General features: G+C 36.5%; 1 protein-coding gene across 1 annotated transcript; it reads left to right on the top strand.

The window, feature by feature from the left end:
* The first annotated feature begins 12654 nt into the window (after positions 1 to 12654).
* LOC18047129 (protein STABILIZED1) lies at positions 12655 to 15841 on the top strand. Its single transcript, XM_024186928.1, is given in 3 exon segments — positions 12655 to 13475; positions 13478 to 14354; positions 14356 to 15841. Coding segments are annotated over 3 exon segments (2784 nt in total). The 5' UTR covers positions 12655 to 12874; the 3' UTR covers positions 15662 to 15841.
* The last annotated feature ends 204 nt before the right edge of the window (positions 15842 to 16045 follow it).

The raw sequence follows: 16045 nt of genomic DNA, 5'->3' as shown, positions 1-16045 counted from the left end.
GGGTTGCTTAAGACGATCACGCAGCACTTCGGAGAGAGAGAGATTTTAGAGAGAAGGAAGAGAAGAAGAGAGAGAAGCTTTGAAGAGAGAAATGAAAAAACCTGAGGAGTCTAAGTCTTCCTCTCGGTTTATATACAAAATCTTTAAACTGTTCACTGTAGCGGGACTTTAAGTGCACAGTAACATCTGGAATTCTGCACTGTTCACTGTAGCGGGTTTTTAAGTGCACAGTAACAAATGGATCGTAACTTTGAATAGTAGATACTTTGTACAGAAATACGTACAATACGGGTGAAGAGACATGTGCGCTCTCACCATTACAATCTCTTATTTCCTTCTGGTATCAGAGCCAAGGGGAGGAAAGTGTTTTATCGTTTAAAGTTTCCTTGTTTTAAAGCCTTGTGTTTAATTTTGAAGTTTTGTTTTGTGGTGAATTTTTACTGGTAGTAAGTCCCGTTATAGGATAAGTTTTCCGCTGAGGGCTGTAAACCCATACCTGTAGCCATTTTGACCAAACCAAAGATTAACCATACGGTTTTAACCATGGATCCTATACACTGTAGAACATCATCCTTTTCTAGCTCTTCTTCCGGGAAGACTAGTGATTCAAAGCATGTTGTGAGTTCAGAGGAATTCTTTATTGAGAACTTTGATAAAGCAATTGATTGTTGGGAACTTCCAAAAATTTCTAAAGAAAAGATTTACAAAACAAAAAAGCTTGATTTTTTAAAGAATGATTATATTATAAAGACTGAAGAACGTGACATAACTCTTTCAAAACCTTTTGAAACAATTCACTTGTTTTCTGAGCATTCTTTAAAGAAATTAAAAGAAAAGAATTTTAATTATATTCACATCGGCCTTATTCAAGTAGGAATAAAACCCTTAACCAAAGAAGGCTTGGATACTTCTATCCTTGCTATCCTAAGAGATGGGCGATTCATCTCTTTTGATGATTCTTTGCTAAGCAGCATCGAATCTAGTCTTTGTAAAGGTCCCATATATTTTGATTGTTATCCAAATATAACAATTTCCCTTAAAGACAAAAATATTTTGAAAAGCATGATTTTACAAATCAAAACTCATAATTATAATATGATTGAGGGATCTATCCCAGTTGCCTTAATTTTTAAAATCTCATATAAGGCAATGATCACTGCATTTAGTACGCAACATAAATTCCAGTCAAAAAGAGATGAGACTCTTCTCTTGCAGACTGATTTGTCTAGAGCCAACACAGTTATTCCAAAACCTATTCAATGGAAAGATGTCCATCTTCCAGAAGAATGGATTCTTGAAGGAGCCGCTCCACCAGCGATTCCAAAACAACTTGAGCCAAATACAGAGTTACAAAACGTAACTCAGTATTCAGATGGTAAAGTCAAACTATCGTTCAGAAGATCCACCTCATCCAGATTTTCTGATAAAGCATCGTGCTCAAGTATTCCTTCATTAGAAAGGAAATTCACAAAAGTCCCTTCTGTTATAAATCTTCCTTTTCAAAGTCAACCTAGGTTTTCTACTTCAGATATTCCTAGTACCTCCATCCGATCAGTTGATTATACCACTAGTGTTCCTCATCCGATCTACACTAGTAATCAACATATTCAAAGTCAGGAAGAGAAGGAACCTTCTCCTCCAACATCTCCTACGTTTTCTGCTGTTACAGAAAATGTCATTAGTGTCATTGAAAAAGAATTTGAATTAGATAAAACTCTTCTGCATAATGATTTTTATTCTGATTTAAACAAAGAAAAAAGACTTTGGTTTTTCAAACACTTTTTAAACCAAAGAAAAGAAATCCAACAATCTTATTATGAATTTGTGAATCTTCATAAAGTTCATATATTATTTTTTGATTGGTTCGAGATATATTCCTCTAATAACAACATCTCTTACCCCTTCAAAGAGTCAAATCCTATTACTATTAGGAAAAAGACCACTGAGTGGAAACTCTCCGAAAGTAATAGAACAGTCGATTCTGAGCATCCACCCCTCCGGAGCGTAACCGTTGACCACGGCGAACCTCCTGTAGAAATCAGAGCTTCACCTTACAAAATCCCCAAACCAAATGATACTGATAGTAATTTAAGTAGTATTATTCAACAGAATAATTTCTGTAATACTAACTTAAATACTATAGGAAAACAGTTGACTAGAATAGAAAACCAATTCCAACAGTCAACCATATCTGTTTCTCCTAGTCAAAAGCCCATTCCTTCAAAACCAGATTCTGATAAAAAGCTTAAGGAACCTATTTTCAAACCTTTTCAGGTTTCGAAAACTAGCCAAAAGCTTGTTCAAGAATCAAAATCAGATTTTGCTAAAGCCATTAGAGAACAACTAGAAAGGATAGAAGCTGCTTCTTCCTCATCTAGCAAAGCCCAGATAGCTCCTGATACTCCTCAATCTAGCAAAATTGGAGTATTAGAAAAAGATGACCAAACTTCTATAGCCTCTTCGGATGTTGAAGCCTTCCAAGAGGAATCCACTCCTAAAGCAAACAAAATCCATTGGGAATTAGCCCTTCCCACTGTCAAGACTCCACCTGATCTAGCAATAGATAATAGGCCAAGTGCATTAAATCAATCCCGATATAATGCATCTTCAGTCTATGAGTGGAATATCGATGGCATGTCTGAGTATAATATCCTAGGATTGTTGCAACAAATGACAATGGCAGCCAATGCCTATAAAACCCAAGCAGGAACTTCTGATCGTGCCATATCGGAAATCCTCATTGCCGGTTTTACTGGTCAATTGAAAGGTTGGTGGGATCATCTTCTCACTAATCGGCAACAACTAGACATCCTAAATTCTATCCAGACCGATGAGAATGGAGCTCCTATTCTTGATGAGTTCAACAATCCAATCCAGGATGCTGTTGCAACTCTCATTTTGACCATTTCCCTCCATTTCATTGGAGACCCTTCTCACCTCCGTGATAAAAACGCTGAGCTACTACATAACTTGAGATGTAGGAAACTTAGTGAATTCCAAAGCTACAAAACCTCCTTTTTCACCAGATTATTTCTAAGAGATGATGCAAATCATACTACTTGGAAAGAAAAATTTCTTGCTGGATTACCTACCCTTTTGGGTGAAAAGGTAAGAAATTCTATCAAAGCCCTTTATGACAACCGTATTCCGTATGATGAGCTCACCTATGGTGAACTTGTCAGTTTTGTCAACAAAGAAGGTTTAAAGATTTGTCAAGATTTGAAATTACAGAAACGACTTAAGTGGGAGCTTAAGAAGTTTAAACAAGAATTAGGCGGTTTCTGTAAACAATTCAATTATGACCCCTTTAAAACTTCTATTTCCAAAGATTGTAATGGTGAGTGTTCTTCTAAACCTCGCAGGAAACATTACAAATCTAAACACTTTAGAAAACCTTTTCGTGATTTTAGGAAACTTCCTTATAAGAAACCTTCGAGGCCTTATAAGAGACAAAGTTTCTCTAAAAAGAAAGAACTTAAAGCCAAACCTATAACCCCATTCAATTTCAAAGATGCTACATGTTTCAAATGTGGCATGAAAGGTCATACTGCAAAATTTTGCAGAATGAACAAAAGACTTCATGAACTTGACCTCGATGAAGACATTCTTTCCAAATTAGCTCCCCTCCTTGTTGAATTTTCTGATTCTGAATCTTCCATGTCGGGAGATAATGATCCTTACCAAGTTGATGAGCTTTTTGACTCAGATGACTCTGCATCTAGCAGTAGTGAATCTGAATCCGATTCATTTTTAAAGAAAATCAATGTTTTGACCAAAGACCAAGAAACTTTTCTTGAACTTGTAAAGCATATTTCTGATCCAAATCTTCAAAAAGAATATCTTGATAAACTTTTGAAAACTTTGGATTTTAACAAAGCCGAGACTTCTAAAGTCCCAATTGTTAAAAAAAATTCTTATGATCTTACTCAGATTTTGGACAAAAAGAAAACAAAAAAGTCAACACCCACTATCCAAGATCTTCAAAACGAAATCAAGCAGATTAAGCTTGAAATCAAGGATTTAAAAGAAAAACAAAAAAATGATTCTGATACTATTCAACTCCTTTTACAAAAACAATTACAGGATAATTCAGACAATGAATCTAATCCTGATGATGATGGTGATGATATTAAAGTAGAAAATATTGAGTCAGTACCCAATGATTTTCTGTTTGTTTTAAAACAAATCACCACAAGAAAGTATTTGATTAAAGTCACTCTCATCTTTTCTGATGATTTTGCCATGGACGCCATTGCCCGTTTTGATACTGGAGCCGATTTAAATTGCATTAGAGAAGATATTGTCCCCAAAAGATTTCATGAAAAGACAAAAGAAAAACTTTCTGCCGCTAATAACTCGAAATTGAATGTTAGCTCCAAAGTTGAAGCCTCGATTTATAATAATCAAATTGAATTTAAAACTTCTTTTGTCCTTACAAATGATATTCATCATGCTATCATTTTAGGCACTCCTTTTATAAATCTCATAACTCCTTATGCTGTCAACTATGATGGTATATATTTCAAAGCAAAATCTAAAGAACTGGTTTTCCCATTTATTGAAAAACCAAAAACTAGGAATCTAAACATTGTTAAAGCTTGTTCTGTTTATCAGCACAAAATCAATGCCATTCTTAAATCCAAACAAGATGATTTGTTTTTTTTAAAAAAGGATTTAAACTTCCAAAGCATTGAGAGTCAATTACAAAATAATTTTATTCAAAGAAAAATTTCCGATTTTAAAAACCTTATTGAAAAAGAAATATGTGCCGATTTACCTTCTGCTTTTTGGAATCGAAAACAGCATTTAGTAGATTTGCCTTATGAAAGTTCTTTCGATGAAAAACAAATACCCACCAGAGCACGTCCAATCCAAATGAACATGGAATTGGAGCAACATTGCAAAAAAGAAATCAATGATTTGGAGTCAAAGGGACTCATTGTCAAGTCAAGGTCCCCATGGTCTTGCGCCGCTTTTTATGTAAATAAAAATTCTGAAATTGAAAGAGGTGTACCTAGACTTGTGATAAATTATAAGCCCTTAAATAAAGCCTTAAAATGGATTAGGTACCCCATACCTAATAAAAAGGATTTGCTCCAAAAATTGTGTTCTGCTCTTATTTTTTCAAAATTTGACACGAAGTCTGGTTTTTGGCAAATACAAATCCATCCTAAAGATCGTTATAAAACAGCTTTTACTGTTCCCTTTGGACAATACGAATGGACAGTAATGCCTTTTGGTTTAAAAAATGCACCCTCAGAATTTCAAAGAATCATGAATGATATTTATAATCCCTATTCTGAGTTTTGCATTGTTTACATAGATGATGTGTTGATTTTTTCTCAAAGTATTGATCAACATTTCAAACATCTAAAGACTTTTCATCTTGTTACTAAAAAAGCTGGATTAGCCCTTTCTAGTTCAAAGATTTCTTTATTCCAAACAAAAGTCCGATTTTTAGGACATCATATTTCTAAAGGAACCATCACTCCTATAGAAAGGTCACTTTTGTTTGCGGATAAATTCCCGGACAAGATTTTGGACAAAACCCAATTACAAAGATTCCTTGGTAGTTTAAATTATGTTCTTGATTTCTGCCCTAACATCAATAGGATGTCTAAACCTTTGCATGATAGGTTAAAAAAGAATCTTGTTGCATGGACAGAAGAACATACCAAAGTGGTTAGATTAATAAAGCAATCTGTAAAAAATATTCCTTGTTTATTTCTTGCAAATCCTACTTTACCTAAAATTGTTGAAACTGATGCATCTGACATAGGTTATGGAGGAATATTAAAACAAAGGGATAATGATAAAGAGGTTGTCATAAAGGGCTTTGATAGAATTTCTTACCTTTTCACCCAAAAGGGTAGGTAATCCAGCAAGAAATTTTTCTTTCCAAGTAGTATGATTTGCATCATCTCTTAGAAATAATCTAGCAAAATTGGAGTATTAGAAAAAGATGACCAAACTTCTATAGCCTCTTCGGATGTTGAAGCCTTCCAAGAGGAATCCACTCCTAAAGCAAACAAAATCCATTGGGAATTAGCCCTTCCCACTGTCAAGACTCCACCTGATCTAGCAATAGATAATAGGCCAAGTGCATTAAATCAATCTCGATATAATGCATCTTCAGTCTATGAGTGGAATATCGATGGCATGTCTGAGTATAATATCCTAGGATTGTTGCAACAAATGACAATGGCAGCCAATGCCTATAAAACCCAAGCAGGAACTTCTGATCGTGCCATATCGGAAATCCTCATTGCCGGTTTTACTGGTCAATTGAAAGGTTGGTGGGATCATCTTCTCACTAATCGGCAACAACTAGACATCCTAAATTCTATCCAGACCGATGAGAATGGAGCTCCTATTCTTGATGAGTTCAACAATCCAATCCAGGATGCTGTTGCAACTCTCATTTTGACCATTTCCCTCCATTTCATTGGAGACCCTTCTCACCTCCGTGATAAAAACGCTGAGCTACTACATAACTTGAGATGTAGGAAACTTAGTGAATTCCAAAGCTACAAAACCTCCTTTTTCACCAGATTATTTCTAAGAGATGATGCAAATCATACTACTTGGAAAGAAAAATTTCTTGCTGGATTACCTACCCTTTTGGGTGAAAAGGTAAGAAATTCTATCAAAGCCCTTTATGACAACCGTATTCCGTATGATGAGCTCACCTATGGTGAACTTGTCAGTTTTGTCAACAAAGAAGGTTTAAAGATTTGTCAAGATTTGAAATTACAGAAACGACTTAAGTGGGAGCTTAAGAAGTCTAAACAAGAATTAGGCGGTTTCTGTAAACAATTCAATTATGACCCCTTTAAAACTTCTATTTCCAAAGATTGTAATGGTGAGTGTTCTTCTAAACCTCGCAGGAAACATTACAAATCTAAACACTTTAGAAAACCTTTTCGTGATTTTAGGAAACTTCCTTATAAGAAACCTTCGAGGCCTTATAAGAGACAAAGTTTCTCTAAAAAGAAAGAACTTAAAGCCAAACCTATAACCCCATTCAATTTCAAAGATGCTACATGTTTCAAATGTGGCATGAAAGGTCATACTGCAAAATTTTGCAGAATGAACAAAAGACTTCATGAACTTGACCTCGATGAAGACATTCTTTCCAAATTAGCTCCCCTCCTTGTTGAATTTTCTGATTCTGAATCTTCCATGTCGGGAGATAATGATCCTTACCAAGTTGATGAGCTTTTTGACTCAGATGACTCTGCATCTAGCAGTAGTGAATCTGAATCCGATTCATTTTTAAAGAAAATCAATGTTTTGACCAAAGACCAAGAAACTTTTCTTGAACTTGTAAAGCATATTTCTGATCCAAATCTTCAAAAAGAATATCTTGATAAACTTTTGAAAACTTTGGATTTTAACAAAGCCGAGACTTCTAAAGTCCCAATTGTTAAAAAAAATTCTTATGATCTTACTCAGATTTTGGACAAAAAGAAAACAAAAAAGTCAACACCCACTATCCAAGATCTTCAAAACGAAATCAAGCAGATTAAGCTTGAAATCAAGGATTTAAAAGAAAAACAAAAAAATGATTCTGATACTATTCAACTCCTTTTACAAAAACAATTACAGGATAATTCAGACAATGAATCTAATCCTGATGATGATGGTGATGATATTAAAGTAGAAAATATTGAGTCAGTACCCAATGATTTTCTGTTTGTTTTAAAACAAATCACCACAAGAAAGTATTTGATTAAAGTCACTCTCATCTTTTCTGATGATTTTGCCATGGACGCCATTGCCCGTTTTGATACTGGAGCCGATTTAAATTGCATTAGAGAAGATATTGTCCCCAAAAGATTTCATGAAAAGACAAAAGAAAAACTTTCTGCCGCTAATAACTCGAAATTGAATGTTAGCTCCAAAGTTGAAGCCTCGATTTATAATAATCAAATTGAATTTAAAACTTCTTTTGTCCTTACAAATGATATTCATCATGCTATCATTTTAGGCACTCCTTTTATAAATCTCATAACTCCTTATGCTGTCAACTATGATGGTATATATTTCAAAGCAAAATCTAAAGAACTGGTTTTCCCATTTATTGAAAAACCAAAAACTAGGAATCTAAACATTGTTAAAGCTTGTTCTGTTTATCAGCACAAAATCAATGCCATTCTTAAATCCAAACAAGATGATTTATTTTTTTTAAAAAAGGATTTAAACTTCCAAAGAATTGAGAGTCAATTACAAAATAATTTTATTCAAAGAAAAATTTCCGATTTTAAAAACCTTATTGAAAAAGAAATATGTGCCGATTTACCTTCTGCTTTTTGGAATCGAAAACAGCATTTAGTAGATTTTCCTTATGAAAGTTCTTTCGATGAAAAACAAATACCCACCAGAGCACGTCCAATCCAAATGAACATGGAATTGGAGCAACATTGCAAAAAAGAAATCAATGATTTGGAGTCAAAGGGACTCATTGTCAAGTCAAGTCCCCATGGTCTTGCGCCGCTTTTTATGTAAATAAAAATTCTGAAATTGAAAGAGGTGTACCTAGACTTGTGATAAATTATAAGCCCTTAAATAAAGCCTTAAAATGGATTAGGTACCCCATACCTAATAAAAAGGATTTGCTCCAAAAATTGTGTTCTGCTCTTATTTTTTCAAAATTTGACACGAAGTCTGGTTTTTGGCAAATACAAATCCATCCTAAAGATCGTTATAAAACAGCTTTTACTGTTCCCTTTGGACAATACGAATGGACAGTAATGCCTTTTGGTTTAAAAATTGCACCCTCAGAATTTCAAAGAATCATGAATGATATTTATAATCCCTATTCTGAGTTTTGCATTGTTTACATAGATGATGTGTTGATTTTTTCTCAAAGTATTGATCAACATTTCAAACATCTAAAGACTTTTCATCTTGTTACTAAAAAAGCTGGATTAGCCCTTTCTAGTTCAAAGATTTCTTTATTCCAAACAAAAGTCCGATTTTTAGGACATCATATTTCTAAAGGAACCATCACTCCTATAGAAAGGTCACTTTTGTTTGCGGATAAATTCCCGGACAAGATTTTGGACAAAACCCAATTACAAAGATTCCTTGGTAGTTTAAATTATGTTCTTGATTTCTGCCCTAACATCAATAGGATGTCTAAACCTTTGCATGATAGGTTAAAAAAGAATCCTGTTGCATGGACAGAAGAACATACCAAAGTGGTTAGATTAATAAAGCAATCTGTAAAAAATATTCCTTGTTTATTTCTTGCAAATCCTGCTTTACCTAAAATTGTTGAAACTGATGCATCTGACATAGGTTATGGAGGAATATTAAAACAAAGGGATAATGATAAAGAACAAATAGTTCAATATGTTTCTGCTCATTGGAATGACTGCCAGAAAAACTATTCTACTATCAAAAAAGAAATCCTTTCCATTGTTTTATGCATTACAAAATTTCAAAGTGATTTATTAAATCAAAAATTTTTACTTAGAATTGACTGCAAAGCTGCAAAACATGTTTTAGAAAAAGATGTTCAAAACATTGCATCAAAACAAATTTTTGCACGTTGGCAAGCTATTTTAAGTGTTTTTGATTTTGATATTGAATTTATTAAAGGTGACAAAAATTCTGTTCCTGATTTTCTAACTCGGGAATTTCTTCAAAACAGATAATGCCGCCAAAGAAGAATAAAGGTAAAGCAGTTCTCAAAGACACTGGTTCCCAAGAACCTTCCAAAGAACCCCAGTCAACCCCTTCTAAAGAAAAATTACTTTCTTCTGCCATGCCCATTAAATCTTGGATTGAAATGGTTGAAGAACATGGAGCCCAATACAAATCTATTTCTTCTGATGACCAAGTAAAGCAATGGATGAGTTCCATTACAAAATCACCTGAGCTCATGCTCGCCCTCCAAAACCTTTCTCAAAGCCAAATTTCTCCCCAAAAAGAAATTGAAATTACAAAACCCTCTTCCCAAAATGTTGTTGTCTCTGCTGAAAGCTCATCCTCCCAAATTGTGCTTTCTCAGCCAACACCTTCAAAGAAAACCTCCGATTGGTTTGATAAAACCCATTTTCAAAACATTCTTTCTCTAGAAGATGGATTTTACCATTCTGATCCTTTTCAAAGCATTTCAAAGTTTTTCCCCAAAGGCTGGTTTTTCAAACCATGGGATTTGACAAAACCCCAGTCTTATTATCAAAGCATTTTGGAAATAACTGAATCAGTTAAATTCAAACATTTCTTTCTTGACAAAGCCCATCCAGAACCGGCTTATTCCACGGCCACAATCCTCAAAGTATTGAGCCCAAATCAGTGGGGTGACCTACTCCACAATTTTAAAACCTTCCCTCTAAATTTTGAAACCCGTTTACCACATTGTCGGACTTTTTCCTACTGGGATTACCAACAAGCATGGTATAACACCTTTTTTATCCAAAACCCTAAAAAATCCCATTCTTGGTTATTTTTCTTCAACACAAAGATAACCGTTCAAAGCCTTCCAAATTGGTTTCAGCATTGGTGGAATCATTTTGGCCCAATTCCACAAATCTTATCACCAAACGCTACAAATTGCCTAAACCTCTTCAAAGCCCATTATTTACCCTCTGTCTCAGAAAAAAGATTTCCCCCCTTTCTTTGCTTTTGTGCAAATTTCTTCCTTCCTTGGGTTTGTTCGTGGAACCTACGTTTCCACAACCAAGATTCCCAAGTCATCCTTCAAAGAACCTTTAAAGTCAAATGGTGGTCAAAATTTGATGAACAGTCCAATTGACTGTCAACATGATCAAAGATTGGCTCTCCTCTAAAAACCTCCTACAACCAACCCTGGAAGCCTCTAAAGCCCAACAGACCTTCCTAACCCAAAAATCCAAAGCCCAGTCTCTTTTGGCAAGCGCCAAAACGGAAGATGAGTATTTTAAAGCCATGGAACAGCTCCTCGCCTCTCGATCAAAGTCCTCAGCTGCAGGTTCCTCTGAAGATGAAGATGAAGATGTTGATGATGATGAAAAGCCTTTCATTTCTCTCGGAGACGATAATGAAGATGACTGTTTCGGCATTTTCTCTCCGATAAAGCATTGTAAATAATTATTTGATTATTTACTTAAAAAAAAAAAAGAAAAAAAAGAAAAAGAAAAAGAAAAGAAGTTTTTTCGGGTGGTCCACTGGACACAAGTGAGAGCGCACATGTCTCTTCACCCGTATTGTACGTATTTCTGTACAAAGTATCTACTATTCAAAGTTACGATCCATTTGTTACTGTGCACTTAAAAACCCGCTACAGTGAACAGTGCAGAATTCCAGATGTTACTGTGCACTTAAAGTCCCGCTACAGTGAACAGTTTAAAGATTTTGTATATAAACCGAGAGGAAGACTTAGACTCCTCAGGTTTTTTCATTTCTCTCTTCAAAGCTTCTCTCTCTTCTTCTCTTCCTTCTCTCTAAAATCTCTCTCTCTCCGAAGGGTTCCAAAGAAGTTTTCTGCTTACACAATAGTTCTATCACAAGAGCTTTGGGTGATCAGACTAGTTCTTTACCTTCAATCTTCCCGTCTTTCAATCTTCCCTTCTGGAAAGATTTGAAAATTTGTAAAGCCAGAAAGCAAAGATGTATGTTTAAATCCAGTTCTTTAAATTTTTAAAGCTTAATGTAATTTAAATTTTCGCAATTTACTTTAAAGCATTTACTTTTCTGCAATTTAATTTTATGCACATTTAAATTCCAGCAATTTATTTTCAAAGCACTTTTCTTTTCAAAGCATGCTTGCAGACTGATCTGTATCAGATCTGCCATATAAATTCTACATTCCTCTGAGGCAAAGAGACCGGATCTCGATCCTCAGTTGTAAATCTTCTCTTCTCCCTCCATTCCTTCAGAGCACCATTTCCGGGATCCGGATCTGGTACTGTGTATGTACCCAAACCTTTAAAAGAACCTAATCTAAATCTGATAATAGCCCAATAAAAAGAATCAACCACGTTTAAAGCAACTTAACTTTATGTGGTAAACTAAAACTGATTTGGTATATCGGCTGGAAACCCGAACGTGCGGGCTATTGATCTGTTCTAAGTCAGATCTGGGTCCAAAGGCTTCACTCTGTGTAGCATCGATCTGGTTTAACAACGCCACGTATCAATTAGTTATTAAAATTGACTAACCGCGTTCAAATTTGTTTGAACATTGTATGATCCAAAGAATTCCATAATCAAAGCTGGTAATTTATTATTTTATAAAATTTGGAAAAGCCGATCCATTAATTGGTTTATTTAAAGTTTTTAATATTGAGATCTAACGAAAGCACATCCATCCTTCGATCCTATTTCCTTCTGTTTCTGCTCATTGGAATGACTGCCAGAAAAACTATTCTACTATCAAAAAAGAAATCCTTTCCATTGTTTTATGCATTACAAAATTTCAAAGTGATTTATTAAATCAAAAATTTTTACTTAGAATTGACTGCAAATATGAACAAATCCATTAAATCATAAATTTACACACGGGTGGGTAATATCCATATCCAACTGGATATTTACATTGGATAAGGATACGAACAAATCCATTTAATCATGGATTTACACATGGATGGACAATATCCATATCCAACTGAGTATTTATCATCCCCAATCGAACAGTTCTTCCCACAAACCCAATATATATTGCCAACTGAACTACGACCATTTGGTGGCCGTTTCTTTCCTTAACATTATAAGAGTTCCTAATGCTATACGAATTCTGATTTATTATTCTTGTGTATCAAGGAAATCCGACTGAATATAAGACAAGTTTTTTTTTTTTAGAAAAAGATTTTAAAGTTCAGATTTTTATCATTGTGCGTTCATTCATATCACAATTTCAATATTTCGTTTCTCCGGTTTCTTCATCAATGGTGATGCTCGGCAGCAGGGGAAGGTTAGATTTCTTAAACTCCAAGCCAGCGGCTAACTATATTGCTGGTGCGGGCCGTGGAGCCAGCGGCTTCACTACCCGCTCCGACATTGGCCCGGCCCGCACAGCCCCACCTTCCACTATTATTGGTCTTCCGAGACCAAAACCCAGAGACGACGACGGAGAAGATGATAATGATGATGATGGTAATAATGGGTACCAACAGAATTTCGATCACTTCGAGGGAAACGACGCCGGATTGTTTGCGAATTCGGAGTACGATGATGAAGACAAGGAAGCTGATGCTGTGTGGGAATCCATCGATAAACGAATGGAGTCCCGAAGAAAAAGCCGAAGAGAGGCGAGGTTGGAGGAAGAGATTAAGAACTACCGTCGTAAAAATCCTACGATTAGAGAGGAATTTGTGGATTTGAAGGGAAAGTTAAGCACTGTGAAAGCAAAAGAGTGGGAGCGCATTCTTGAAATTGGAGACTATTCGCGGAGCAATAAGAGAAAGAGATTCGAGAGCTTCGTGCCAGTTCCGAACAGCTTGTTACAGAAAGCAAGACAAGAACAGCAACATGTGATTGCTTTGGACCCCAGAGCAGGGTCGCCGGTGGGGCCGAGTCTGTTGTTACTGACTTGACGGCAGTCGGTGAAGGCAGAGGTAAGATTCTAACGTTAAAGTTGGATGGTATTTCCGATTCTGTAACGGGACTAACAGTTGTTGATCCGAGTGGATACTTGACTAGGATGAATGATTTGAAGATTACTACTAACTCTGAACTTCGTGATATCCTGAAGGCGAGAAGGATAGTACGGGCAGTCACTGAAAATTCCCCAAAAAAACCATTGGGTTGGATTCAGGCTGCAAGGTTGGAGGAACTGGCAAAGGAGGAAGCTGCAGCTAGAAAGTTGATAACAAAAGGTTGCAATATGTGTCCAAAAAATGAGGATGTTTGGTTGGAAGCTTGCAGGCTCGCTAGGCCTGATGAAGCTAAAGGCGTTGTTGCTAAGGGTGTGAGACAGATTCCGAAGTCTGTTAGGTTGTGGTTACAGGCTGCGGAATTAGACCATGATAAGGCAAATAAGAGTAGAGTGTTGCGAATGGCGTTGGATGAAATACCTGATTCGGTTAGGTTGTGGAAGGCTTTAGTGGAGATATCCAGTGAGGAGGAAGCTAGGATATTGTTACATAGAGCAGTTGAGTGCTGTCCTTTAGATGTGGAGTTATGGCTTGCCTTGGCCAGGCTGGAAACTTATGGTGTAGCCAGAAGCGTGCTTAATAAGGCTAGGAAGAAGTTGCCTAAAGAACGGGCAATATGGATAGCAGCTGCTAAATTGGAGGAGGCTAATGGGAATACTTCTATGGTAGGGAAGATTATTGAGAGGGGTATAAGGGCATTGCAAGGAGAGGAGGTTGTTATTGATAGGGATATATGGATGAAAGAGGCTGAGATTGCAGAGAAAGCAGGGTCTGGTAACTTGCGAAGCAATCATTACAAATACAATTGAGATTGGTGTTGACGAAGAGGATAGGAAACGGACTTGGGTGGCAGATGCGGAAGAGTGTAAGAAAAGGGGGTCCATTGAGACAGCCAGAGCCATTTTTTCTCATGCCTGCACTGTATTTTTTACTAAAAAGAGCATTTGGCTTAAGGCAGCTCAACTTGAGAAGACCCATGGGAGTAGAGAGTCTCTTATTGCTTTTTTGAGGAAAGCAGTCACTTACTTCCCGCAAGCGGAGGTTCTTTGGCTTATGGGTGCAAAAGAGAAGTGGCTTGCAGGAGATGTGCCTGCAGCCAGAGATATCCTTCAAGAAGCATATGCTACTATACCTAATTCAGAGGAGATTTGGCTAGCAGCTTTTAAGCTTGAGTTTGAGAATCGTGAACTTGAGAGAGCCAGGATGCTTCTTGCTAAGGCAAGAGATATGGGAGGTACAGAGAGAGTCTGGATGAAATCAGCAATCGTTGAGAGAGAACTGGGAAACAATGCAGAGGAGAGGGGTTTCATCGAGGAAGGGTTGAAACGATTCCCATCATTTTTTAATCTGTGGTTGATGCTAGGGCAGCTAGAGGAGCGGCTTGGTCACTTGAAAGAAGCTAAAGAAGCTTATCAGTCAGGTTGTAATCAGTGTCCCAATTGTATACCACTCTGGTATTCCCTAGCCAATTTGGAGGAGAAGAGGAATGGGCTGAATGGGTTAAGTAAAGCTCGGGCAGTGCTTAGTGTTGCTAGGTTAAAGAATCCTTTAAACCCTGAAATCTGCCTTGCTACCATTCGAGCTGAATCAAAGCATGGAAATAAGAAGGAAGCCGATAGCTTTATAGCAAAAGCATTACAGAAGTGTCCCAATAGTGGTATACTTTGGGCTGAATTAATCAAGATGGTTCCCCATCACGATCGCAAAAGTAAAGGTAAGGATGCCCTTGTAAAATCTGACCGTGATCCCCACGTATTTGCTGCTGTGGCCAAGCTTTTTTGGCATGATAGGAAGGTTGATAAAGCAAGGAATTGGTTCAACAAGGCAGTAAGCCTAGACCCGGATACTGGGGATTTCTGGGCATTGTACTACAAGTTTGAGTTGCAGCAGGGCAGTGTCGAGAACCAGAAGGAAGTGCTGAATAGATGCATTGCCGCGGAGCCAAAGCATGGTGAGAAATGGCAAGCAATTTCCAAGGCTGTGGAGAACTCTCACTGCCCAACTGAAGCAATCTTAATGAAAGTGGTTAATGCCCTTGGAGAAGGAGGAGAGAGTGGTGCTGAAAATGGTAGAAACTAGTTTCTTTTGAGCTTGTTAGGATCGTTTTTTTTTTCTTTTTTCTTTATTATTTGTTTTTGACTGTTGAATTTATGTTATCTATGTTATGTCTAGGAGATGGGAGGGGGGATGCCATGAATATTTTGATGGCAATACAAGGATTTTAATGATTTGAAATAAACATTAGAGTGCATTAATAGATGCTGCAATCGTTGACATGCTTAATCTTAATGATCTTGGCTTTAGGATGTTGTTTTGTTTTTCATCCACTTTGTACAAACTGTTTTGTTTTATCAACCCAGAGGGCTACTGTTGGATTTTGCTTTGCAGAATGTTTAGTTGATGTGCTCACCTGGAGATCAGAGAAGTTTGTTAAATAACTTGATGAGCTAACAGTTTAGTTAT

Source organism: Citrus clementina, unplaced genomic scaffold, assembly GCF_000493195.1.
Source record: "Citrus clementina cultivar Clemenules unplaced genomic scaffold, Citrus_clementina_v1.0 scaffold_3, whole genome shotgun sequence".
Lineage (NCBI taxonomy): Eukaryota > Viridiplantae > Streptophyta > Magnoliopsida > Sapindales > Rutaceae > Citrus > Citrus x clementina.
Note: the sequence above shows the minus strand (reverse complement) of the source record. Positions and strands in the feature narration are given on the sequence as shown.